The 12,756-nt window shown below is 38.2% G+C and overlaps 1 protein-coding gene across 2 annotated transcripts in view; it reads left to right on the top strand.

Annotated features, from left to right (window-relative positions):
• The first annotated feature begins 10,968 nt into the window (after window positions 1-10,968).
• Window positions 10,969-12,756, top strand: part of LOC122061979 (VAN3-binding protein) — a 4,189-nt gene continuing 2,401 nt past the window's right edge. Inside the window, exons 1-2 of one of the 2 annotated variants that reach the window (XM_042625586.1) lie at window positions 10,969-11,397; window positions 11,733-11,807. In XM_042625586.1, the coding sequence (XP_042481520.1) occupies window positions 11,152-11,397; window positions 11,733-11,807 (321 nt within the window). In that variant the 5' untranslated portion in view covers window positions 10,969-11,151. Of the gene's footprint in view, window positions 11,458-11,732; window positions 11,808-12,756 lie in introns of both variants that reach the window. The other variant, XM_042625585.1, reaches the window with a different exon arrangement.

Raw genomic sequence — 12,756 nt, 5'->3', positions numbered from 1 at the left:
GTAGTGCACATTTATTTTGAATAACAGATGCCTATACTCATTAGGCAATAAAGTTTGGACTAAAGTAGACTACTGAGTCAATTCAGAATTAATCATAGGATTAATTCTATAAAGTTTAAACTTCATCACATAATGATTCAAGTTGAGAAGGATGACTTATTGTGACACATGGAAGGAAAAAATTAAGTATTTGAAACTTGGACCACCATGATTCGTTGAGTTAAAATTTTCATCTTGAATGCAAGGTTCTCTATCAGATTGAGTTCAGCATGGCCATACATAAAGTTTGGAAATTGATCATTTGTTTGGTATATGGCAATCTAGGCCAAGTGAGAGAATGTTGGTTGATGTGGCCTTACGTTGCCACATAGGTCATAATTAACATATTTAATTAAATAAATGTTAGCTAATGTGGCCTGACATTGCTACATAGGTCATAATTAGTATACATTGCTACATAGGTCATAATTAGTATACTTAATTAAATATAAAATAAAGCAAATGTGTTGTAATTGGATGTAACTGACTATCTAGCATAATAGGTGGAGATAGTGTACTTAATATAAATAAGGACTCTAGTCCCTCTTTCCATTCAACGCAATCTTGTCTCGTCCCATTGAGAAGACAAGACTTGAGAGAAGAAATAGAAAAAGATTGACTAAGAATGTGAGACATTTGCTCGCACTAAATTGTTAAAGAGTAGGAGAAAAAAACAAAAGAGGATCTCACCAATATCCAGCGATGGCAGGTTACTACGGTCCAAGAGGAGGTAGACCAAAATATTTAATTCCGCATTTAGTTTTGGTCATTAGATTCCTCCCAGCATCTTATAGCTTGATCCATAATTTGCTATCAGTATTCAGTTCCAAGAATCTTATGCTTGGTAGGATATTAGAACCAGATAAGACCATCATATCATAATCATATTTTGAGGAATTATTCCCCTCCTTAGTTCTGAGCTTCAAATAGAAATTTAAGGCCATTTGAGTTGTTGATTCATAGGCTGCCTTTGGTAGCCATTCAGTTCTAGAAACAACATTTTGCATCAAAAACAGAAATTTCAGTTTCTGTGCCAAAATGCCATTTAAAAAAAAATGGTGTTTGGTGAACCTGTTTCAGGGACGATTACCCTAGTTTACACTTTTTTTTGTATTTGGAATGAAATGAAAATGACGGAACAAGGTTTTTTCGTTCCATCATTTTGCGTTTCTAGTGGTTTTTTTTTTTTCCTTTTTGTTCTAAAAAAAAAAACGATAAAATGCCAAGTTGACACCAAACTCTTTATTCTATTTTTTTTTTTGTTCCCATAGAACGACAAAATGCCAAAAACGTTTTTCTGAATGACTACCAAATGCAACCTTAGTTATTAATTTCTCTCAAATGTAGTCTTTTCTACTTCACTGCGGTTCTGGGTAGTTTTGGATTTTTGAAACCTATCATCTAGGGCTTCTAGGAACCCATCAATTGGCATCAGAGTTCTGGCTAGTAGTGAGCCAATGACTTCTGAATAAACACTAACAACCAATACTCCTATAACAAAAAAAATAATTGGATTTACCTAATCACTCATTTTGACATAAATAAGATAGCCTAGAGAAGGAAAGATAAAAATAACATAGCAGCAATGTCATTCTCTTATGATTGAGAAGAGGAGAGTTTCCCACCCTGTTCAATCTGCTATTACCCCTTTTATCATTGGCCTTGCATTTTGGCACCTTTCAAGGAGTATAGATAATGCCTTTTAATTTCAAGGAGTATAGTTCATCCAATTCTAGGCATTATTTATAAATTGGAGATAGGATACACTAAACCTCTCTCACTAGAAACCCCTTCCCTTCACCCCTTTTAAGAAGAAATTCATGTTACAAATACACTATTAAGGCAAGATCATTCAACGACAAAACAGTAAAGAAAATGAAGGACATGTGAAGAAGTTCCTTTTAAATCAGAGAAGCAAAAGTTACAGATGATATTGCTGGTCAAAACTTCTAGGAGAAGCTTCAAGACCAACCACCATTCCAACTCATTCTCTGTGGTAGAAAGAGATGAATAGGTAAAAAGGAAAAATAGAGACGATGAGGTCCAAGGGTTCAAGACCAACCATTATTCAACCATTCAATAATTCTGCAACAATAGAATGGGAAACTATAAAACTCTGCAACATAATTTTTTTTTCCATAAACTCTGTAGTTGTTGAACTGTGAAAGTGTTACATGCAGGTGCATGGTAGTGTGCATGGGCCATGGAATGGCTAGTAGGGAGACTAGGTCGTGGGTAGTTAGAGGGAATAACTCACCTAACGGATGAAAATCCGTTATGATTTTAAGTGAGGAAGTCGTTATTTTATGTATTTTCATTGGGAGGGGAACGTTTATTGTGGGCGGTTATAAGGGAGAGTGGAGTGTGCATATTTTGAATGTTTTTGAATAGGTCAGCCATATGTTCTTTAAATAGGCCGATATGGTATGAATAAAGGTACGAAATTGTTATCCCAATTTATCTACCATTGGTAGGGAGGTCAGGCTACCTCTGTTCAGCCACAAGTGTTTAATTTCCCCATTTTTCTTTGTTACCCACTGAACACCATAGGCTGGAAGAATTGTACTGCGTTGTACGTACCAGCTTGGTATCAGATCCTGGGAATGGAATAGAGGGTGGAACAGTTAGAGAAGGAGATAAGCTCCATCAATGAAAGGCAGCAGCAAATCTTGAACAAACTGGGAGGCCATGAAGAATTGGTGGTAAAGCTCAATGAGATGTTTGAACACATGAACTCACACCTTCTAACTCATGGAGGTGGTGATGCTAGAGAAACCTCACGAGCTCCTACTCAAAACCTGGGACAACAAATAATTCCTATGAATAACACTACTGGGAGATCCACGTCCACTCAACAGTCATTCCATCCAAGGTTAGTCAAACTCAACTTTCCCTGTTACAATGGAGAGGATACGAGTAGCTGGACATGCTATGTAGAGCAGTTCTTTAAGTTCCACCAAATGCCAGAAGAGGAAAGGGTGGCACTGGCATCCTTCCACCTGGAGGGAGAGGCACAATTATGGTACCAGTTGTATAAACAAAGTGGGGGTGGTTCGACCTGGCTGAATTTCTGTGAAGGGTTGCATGCTTGATTCAGGCCCCCACCATTCTAGGATTTCTTTAAGGAATTGGTCAAATTGCAGTAGACAGGGTCGATTCAGGATTACCAGGCAAAGTTCGAAGGAATTTTGTCAAAGGTAGGGCAACTTCCTCCGTATCGACAAATTAGTTGCTTTGTGAGTGGGTTACATGACAACATTAAGGCTGATGTGCTAGTCGCCCAGACCAACACCCTCACAGGGGCCATTGGGTTAGCACGGTTGTACGAAGCTAAGAATTTGTCACGAAGATGGTTCTTACCACCAATGGAGTCGCGGAGGGTGATTACGACCAGTAAAGACCTACCGACAACAGGGGCTAACTTACCTATCAAAAGAATGACGGCCAGCGAGTTGCAGGAGAGGAGAGCCAAGGGACTCTGTTACAATTGTAATGAACATTTCATTCCAAGCCATCGATGTAAGAAACTTTTCTTAATTGAGGCTGTGACGCTGAAGAAGAGGAGGAATCAGGGTTTGATGAGGAGGCCGTTGCAACATACGAGGGAGATTGGATGCCCAAAATCTCTCTACACGAAATCTATGGGGTAAAAGCTCCAGAGACTATGAGGATCGCAAGGAGATTGGGACATGTGGTAGTCACAATTTTGGTAGACTCGAGGAACACCCATAATTTTTTAAGCTTGAAAATAGCTAAAAAAATGGGACTCGTGCCAACTTGTGAGCAACCATTTGAAGTCATGGTTGCTTCTGGGGAGAGACTTGCTTGTCCAGGTATATGTACCAACGTTGAATTAGTTATACAAGGAGTCTCAATTGTTGCGGAATTTTTCCTCTTGGCCTTGGGCAGTTATGAAGTAGTACTCGAAGCTCATTGGTTACAAACTTTGGGTCCTATTACATGGGACTTCGCTAACCTTATTATGAAGTATGAGGTGGCAGGGAAGGTCGTTGAGCTCAAGGGAGTAAAGGCTGAAATGGATAAGGTGGTAAGTGATCCTATGCGTGATGCTAGGCATAGTGACCAAGGACTATTCCTTCAATTATGTACTATTCTACCTACCACCATCCATGTAGAAGGGGGACCCACTTCTCCACAAATGGAACGAATTTTGCACGAATTTAATGACGTGTTTATTGAACCAAAGGGATTGCCACTAAGCAGTTACATGACCACCGAATTTCTCTCAAAGAGGGTGCTCAACCGATTTGTGCAAAAGCCTATCGTCACCCTTACTTTCGAAAAAGGGAGATCGAATGGTTGGTGAATGAAATGATATCCACTGGCATCATACGACTCAACAATAGTCCTTATTCTTCTCCAGTAATATTGGTCAAGAAACATGATAAGTCACAGCGGATGTGCGTGGATTATCGAGCTGTGAACAAAATTACAATCAAGGACAAATTTCCAATTCCGATCATTGATGAATTATTGGACGAACTCCATGGGGCTCGATTTTTTACAAAGCTGGACTTACGATCGGGATACCATCAGATCAGAGTTGTGCCTAAAGATACTGAGAAAACAACATTTCGAACTCACCATAGCCATTACGAGTTCCTGGTTATGCCATTTGGTTTAACCAATGCACCGTCATCATTCCAAGCACTGATGAATCAGGTATTCGAAGAACATCTAAGAAAATTTATTTTAGTTTTCTTTGACAACATTCTGATTTATAGTGCCACCTGGAAGGAGCACATAAGGAAACTAGAGCTGACATTGCAAATACTAAGGGCACATAAATTATTTGTGAAACAAGAAAAATTCCAATTTGGGCAACCCAGTGTTCATTATGTAGGCCACATCATCTCTGTCGATGGAGTTGTTGTCAATCCAAAGAAGGTATCAGCTATGATGAGCTGGCCGAAGCCCAGGTAATTGAAAGCTATGTGTGGGTTCCTTGGGTTGACTGGCTATTACCAAAAATTTATTCAAAATTATAGGAAAATAGCTGGGCCACTCACGGGAATGCTTAAGAAGAACAATTTCAGTTGGACTCTAGCTATAGAGGAGGCATTTTCACAACTCAAGGTAGCTATGACACGTGCCCCAGTCCTAGCACTTCTGGACTTTTTTTCCAATTTGATTATTGAATGTGATGCGAGTGGTTCAGGAATTGGAGGTGTCCTCCTACAAAGAAGTCCGATTGCTTTCCTTAGTCATGCGTTGACTGGGAAAAACCTACTGATGTCCACATATGAAAAAAAAATTTGGCATTAGTGGTGGTACTTCAAAAATGGCATCCTTGTCTGATTGGTCGCCAATTTACTATACGAACTGATCAAAGAAGTTTGAAATATTTATAAGAGTAGAAAATAACTACTCCAGCAAAACAAAGTGGTTATTTAAATTGATGCACTACGATTTTATCATTGAATATGTAAAAGGAAAGGAAAATGTGGTGGCTGATGAGCTATCTAGGAGAGAGGAAATAGGAAAAGTAGCTGGACAAATCGCTGCCTTATCCATGCCTCAGCCGAATTGGGTAGAGTCAATCAAGGAGGAAATCGCTTCTAACATGGAGACCCAACAGCTTTTCCAAAAATTTAGGGATGGGGAAGCCGTTGGACCATGGGAGGAAAGGAACGAAATGATATTTTTTAAGGAAAGAATTTTTCTTCCTAAAAATTCTCCACTCATTCCTACCATTGTGGACCAATTCCATAACAGTACTCATGAAGGATTTCAAAAGATTTATCATCGGATAAGGACTGTTTTTTTATTGGCAGGGAATAAGAAAGTCAACCTTGGAGAAAATATCTTAATGTGACACGTGTCAACGCTATAAGGCTAAACTAAAGAATCCAACCGGGTTATTGCAGCGACTCCCAATTCTTGAACTAATTTGGGAGGATATATCGATGGATTTTGTTGAAAGACTCCCTAATTCAAAGGGAAAATCGGTGGTGCTGGTAGTAGTGGATCGACTTTCAAAATATGCCCATTTTTTGCCTCTATCTCATCCGTACACCTCAACAGGGGTAGCCCAATTATTTTTTGCTCAGATTTCGAAGCTACATGGAATGCCGAGATCTATAGTCTGTGATTGTGACCCGATCTTCACCAGCAATTTTTGGAAGGAGCTATTTGAACTTAATGGGACTTGTTTCAATCTCAGTTCAACTTACCATCCACAAATTGATGTTCAAAGTGAGGTGGTTAATCATACGATGGAGATGTACCTGAGATTTTTCACTAGTTCTCACCCTAAGGAATGGGGAAAATGGTTAGCATGGGCAGAGTACTGTTATAATACTAGCTGGCATACTGCTATTAAAACCACTCCATTCGAGGTGGTTTATGATAGGCCGCCACCATCATTACTCACATACATCCTGGGAACAGCTAAGGTGGAAGCGGTAGAAAAGCAGTTATTGGAGAGGGATGCAAGACTTAAGGAACTATGCCTCACCCTCCTAGAAGCGCAGAACAGAATGAAGCGCATCTATGATCGTCACCACCAGGAGAGGGAATTTGAAGTAGGCAATTTCGTCTATGTCAAGTTGCATCCCTACAGCCAAACATCTCTGGCATTGAGGAAGACACAAAAGTTGGCTGCTCGTTATTTTGGTCCATATAAAATCCTTCAGCATGTGGGGAAGGTCACTTACAAGTTATCTCTTCCGGAGCTCTCACGTATTCACTCCACATTTCATTTGTCTCTTGTTAAAAGGCATTTGGGAAATCAGATTCAAGCACAAGAGGAGTTACTTATGGTGCAAGAAGATGATACACTCCATCCATTTCCTCAAGCTATATTAGACTTTCGCAATCACAAGCGTCGAGCTCAGGTTCTTGTGCATTGGCAAGGTACGTGGGAGAATATGGAAGCATTGAAGCAGTAGTTTCTTGATCTTGGTCTTGAGGACAAGACCAATTCCAAGGGGAAAGGAACATGTTACATGCAGGTGCATGGTAGTGTGCATGGGCCATGCAACGGCTAGTAGGGAGACCAGGTCATGGGCCGTTAGATGGAATAACTCATCTAACGGAAGAAAATCCGTTATGATTTTATGTGAGGAAGTTGTTATTTTATGTGAGTTTTCATTGGTTAGGTTGTTATTTTATGTATTTTCGTTGGGAGGGGAATGTTTATTGTGGGCGGTTATAGGGGAGAGTGGAGTGTGCACAGTTTGAATGTTTTTGAATAGGTCAACCGTATGTTCTTTAAATAGGCTGATATGGTATGAATAAAGGTACAAAATTATTATTTCAATTTATCTACCATTGGTAGGGAGGTCAGGCTTCCTCTGTTAAGCCACAAGTGTTTAATTTCTCCATTTTTCTTTGTTACCCACTGAACACCATAGGCGGGAAGAATCATACTATGTTGTACGTGCCAGAAAGTGGCATAATCAGAGGAATAAATGGAGGTATACGTATTACCCCTAATATTTCTCTCTTTTTCGTTTAAAACAATAATTAAGGATCAAATGGTTTAAATTGATCTGACAAGATCCAAGGGTTATTATTAGATGCTAGAACAACTTATTGCTGGGTAAATGTTTTGCCAACCCTTGCCCATTGTTATATTAGCTGATTATGAGTGTTTATGTAGGTCAAATGAACCCTACGCGTATCAAGTTTAAGAAGTATGAACCTTCATAGTGGACTATATGAACTTTCATAGTGGACTAAGCATGATATTTGAGGATATATATGCAACTGGTGAAGAAGCGATGTCTATGTGTTGATGAATTAATGTTAGTGGATGACTGTATTGATATAATTTTTGATTGGCTGACACAATTTGACTATTGCCTTCTTTTTTTTTTTGAAACTAGAACACTTATTAATTTCTAGTTTTTATTGATAATGATGAGTATGGGTGACTTTTTTGTATGTTGACTTCATCGAATATGAATGATCTTGAAATATTAGGAGGAATTTGCTAAACATGAAATTTTATGTAATTTTGGTATATACAGTAGAAATGATTTTATTAAGGTTCATTCCTACATGTTTCAATTTCTTTTAGAGTGACATAAACAATTTTTTCCAGTTTTACCACACATCATTTGTTGATATAGAATTGGTCTAAAAACACAAAAACACAAAAAACATTTTGCGAGTCTTGGAACAGAATTCTGTTGGATTTCAAGCATTCTCAATAGATAAAATGGAGCTCAAAAGCTCCATTTCCTTCGAGGAAAATTCCACCTCCAAGGAAAGAAGAGAAGAAGTGAGGTGTGAAGTGTTAAAGGGAGAGCATATTTATAATTTTTGGAGTGGAGTATCCAATCTTCCATTTGGATTTGTCCACTCCAATTGGCACCTAGGCCGTGCAGCCTAGGGAGTAGGGGCTTACCAAGTGGTAACACACCCTTGGTACACCCTCAAGTGTGACCCCCTTTTGGGGTTTGCTTTGATCACGCTCTTTTGCGATATTTAAGGACTATTTTCTGGAGATATGAGAGTTTAATTTTGATGATATTTATGTCGTTGGAAATCCTTTTTAATATACTTTCCAATGATGTAATGAGCACTTATAAAACATAGGTTGATCTATACATGGTTCGTAGTGTGATCGTCTTCTTGGTAGACTTTCGAGAGTAATTCTGGGAGTTTCAACCGTTAGATTTTAATGATTCACATATTAAAGATATAATTTTATATACTCTTATCAGCAGTGCAAAGATCCATCACGTGATTATCCTAGGACGCAGTTTGATCTGAGTCCCAAAGGCCTGCAAAATTAAGGTTTGATGGATTGGTGGCCAAACCGTGTTAGAATTACTCTGAAGTTTAGGTTATACCTAAATATCATGTAAATACTCTTATCTATTGATTTTCAGTCCAATCAGACAACATTTGCACTTCTCAGTCTTTCAAGGGCAAAATGGTAATTTTATAGTGTATAGACTTGGGGTCGTTTTTTAGCCTCAAATACTGGTAGGGGTGAGGTGAAGATTATTTTTGGGGTGAAAAATTTTATTGTCTACAAGCACTCATGCCCGAGGGAAATTTTCAAGAACTGACCTCAATCTTCGGTCACATAGCTAGAATGCCTTGTCGCACAACGGTGTCTGACTCACACAGAAGACAATGACCACAGATATTCATCAATGCCCACACAACAGAGAATTCGATTTGTGACATTCACTTTCACACTCCCATACTATGGTAGTCTTGAAAGGCAATTCTGCATCCAGAGTAGCCCATATAATGGTAGTTCAGGTATAGTTTCTCACAATCCACTGAAGGCTTTGTATGGGTATGTCTTCATCACCCCCCGTTTTTGCTCTGGTACCCCTGAAAATTCCGTTCACTTTCCCTCAAAAATTTGAGTATTCAAGCAGGTTACCTTTTTGAATCTCAATTGTTCCAAAATCTGAGTCAAAGAGGGACATTCTATATACACCTCATTTTGTCACCCTCGAAGATTATCTTGATGATGATGAAATTTCCCTTCAAGGTATGATAGTTTGTATTTATAGATATTCAAGCATAAGCAATCAAATGACGGATTATACTGAAACATAGTATAACGAGATAACGAGAACAAGTCTTTGAATCATCCGATTTCGACATCCAGATATGGACATCTGAACATCCAAACCTATCTTGGATGGGTTAGACCCAGCCTAGATCAATTTAAAACCATCCCAGGCCATAAATGAACCAGTCAACCAATAAGGATTTCAGCAACTCTTTCCGTTTCATTCTATGTAGGGGAGGGGGGGGGTGTTGTAAAGGAAAACTCTTTCCCAAGACTTGGGGGTTAAAGACAGATTTACTTAAGAGGATAAGGTGTCCAATTGAAACGCAAAAGGGACCTTAAGATGCTTCTGTACAACCTTAACTTTCTACATGATTAGACCAAATGTAATGATGACAGTGCCATTAAAGGTTGGTGGACTCTGTTCTAGTGCGTTTTCCTTGCAGTTAACCAAAAAAAAACTCAAAAAAGCTACTTAAATTTAACTGAAAAAATAAAAAATTTAACCCAAAATGAGGGAGGAGGAGGAGGGGGGTGCAATGGGGGTCCCAAATTCCTGTTTTTTAGACAGCCACTATAGGTAGAGAGACTGCAAATGGAGCCTTATAAATAGCAACACCAAACGCACCAACAAATAAGGACATAAGCATCATTATGATGATAAACCCAGTAGGCCAATACCCGCCGCTCAGGGAAAAAGACTGGCCCTTGAGCTCTTCCTGATAAAAAGGGAGAGAGCACTGTACTTGGAGTTTTCAGGAGACTTAAGTTGGAGACAAAGATGGTCCCAAACTTTGATGTTTCTTCTTTAAAGTTCGGAATATGATATGACTCTCTCTTTTTTCTTGTGTTCTTTCAATTACAAAATAAAGTTGAATGGGACAATGGGTTCACTACTCATGATAAACAAATTCTTACCCTTCTCTCTCTCTCTCTCTCTCTCTCTCTCAGCTTCAATTGTTGCTGCACTCATGTTCACCTTCACTTCTGCTTAAGTTCTTATATTTCAACCTGGACGGAGAAACCCATTTAAAGAATAATAACTTAGTGCTTTTTGTTGGAGACGAATGCACCATCACAATGAAATCAAATAAACAACCACATAATATAGAAATTTAATATGGTTCGATGTGAATGTCTACATCTATTCGAGAGAAATAAGAGATTTTTTCCTAAATTAAACTTGAAAAACTCTTTACACCACTCTTCGATCACCTCATAAAGTGAACCCCCTATAATATCTTTAGTTTTTCCCACCGAAACAATATATTGGAAACCCAAAAACCCTAATTCCCACAGTTATAATTCGAGGCCATACATGTAATGAACCCAAAAACTGATCTAATAATAATTATATGGACCATTACAGATTGCAAAAGATACTCAACCCCGACACTTCTCCCATCCAGTGGGCCTATATAGATTACTCCACTACAGACTTTTATACTTAAAATGATTAGCCATTGATAAATTAAAATAGCTGTGGTTAACTGTAGGAGCCACTTAATATCTGTCTATAAATTGCTGGTGAAGGTGCTGGGTGTTTAAACATTCAAGCTGCCATGCCAAGTTGAATAATCTCCACAGCTCACTTTAGGCTATAGGGTATGGATTCAAGCACTTGTCGCCCCACGTTCAAGTCAAGTAAGCTGAAGAACATAGATGAAAATGGCCCTGAAAGTTGGCTCTCAGCCATATGTTGTGCCCCTCCTGAAACTCCTACAGAGCCCATGGAGTTCCTCTCCAGATCATGGAGCCTTTCTGCCATGGAGCTCTCTAAAGCTCTTGCAAACACTCCTCTTCAATCTTATGTGATGGGCGCGGCAGCTCCTTTGCGTTCCCTTCATGCAGAGGTGCACAACCACAACACAATAGCACTGTCCTCGGCTGATCACCAAGTACTGAGGGATTCTGTAAGATATTTTTTTCACAAAATTAAGCTTGGGTCCAATCTGGTTTGAGTCAATAGACCAGAGGAAGCAAGCCCTTCATTTGTGAGGTTATAATTAACATAGCTAAAGGGCACTACAGAATTGAATATGGTCTTTCCATAACATTTCTATGGACATGATCATTATGTTTTGGCTCATGGGATCAGCTGATTGTGATCCTTGAAATCAAACTGGTTATCATGACATATACACAGCTGTCTAGTGACTATCATGGTTGTGTATTTTATGCTACGCAGGTCATTGAACAACCACTTCCTCAGCCATCTGAGGGTAGCCCTCCAGCTTCTTCAAGAGAAAGCAATGATGCAAAGGTCTCTCTCTCTCTCTCTCTCTCTCTCTCTCTCTCTCTGTCAAATTTTCATTGTGATTATCTAAAGGAATTAACACTTGACTGGGCAAAAATCTAGTGTACCACTGAACTGTATCATATAACCAATAAAATAACATACGACTTTTTTGTTTTATAGAAAGGAAAAAGATTTGTCACAATGCCACCCCTTCTTATTGGATGATTCGATTTCTCAGCCCTTTATTGACGGGGAATTGCACTCTGCGTCGTGATGATCCCTCTTACTATATAAAATAACCACTAAAAAAAAAAAAAAAAAAAAAAGATTGTTTGCAATGCTTGCAATAACCGAGGGAAAACATCAAGTCAAACAAAAGCAAGATTTTTAAAAACCTAGGATTAGACAAGTAGTATACCAAGATTTGAATCAATGGAATTAGTGGAACAGCATAATTATTAGAATTGGGAAAAAGTAACATTTTTCTTCAAAATTTGTGATTTTTTGGATTTTTGTTCACAAATATTAAGAAGATCATGCTACAAAAAAATAAGTTCCATTGACTTTCTACTACTTAACTTCCTAAAAGACAGAAAATATATTGTTTAACCATATATTTTTTGAGTCCTTAATCCTTTATTTCCAAGTGAAGCTCATTTAAGGCTCCATTAGTTTCGATGTAAAATAGTCGAAAAGGAAATTTTTAAAAATTTACAGAGGACAATAATTTTTTTTTGAATTTTTCTCAAATAAATTTTACAGAAAACTTAATCCCTAAATCTTCCTTCTTAAAATTTTTAATATTCTAAAGGGAAAAGAAATTTTTTTTTTTATTTGGATCATATATAATCTATGTATCTATATAACCCATCAATATATGGTTCTCACTACATATGATAGAGTTGCATAATTCAAATTTTGTTTTAACCGCATTTTATGTACTTATTTTAAATAATTTACCTTTTTTTTTTTT

Source organism: Macadamia integrifolia, chromosome 14 (genome assembly GCF_013358625.1).
Source record: "Macadamia integrifolia cultivar HAES 741 chromosome 14, SCU_Mint_v3, whole genome shotgun sequence".
Taxonomy (NCBI): Eukaryota; Viridiplantae; Streptophyta; class Magnoliopsida; order Proteales; family Proteaceae; genus Macadamia; species Macadamia integrifolia.
Note: the sequence above shows the minus strand (reverse complement) of the source record. Positions and strands in the feature narration are given on the sequence as shown.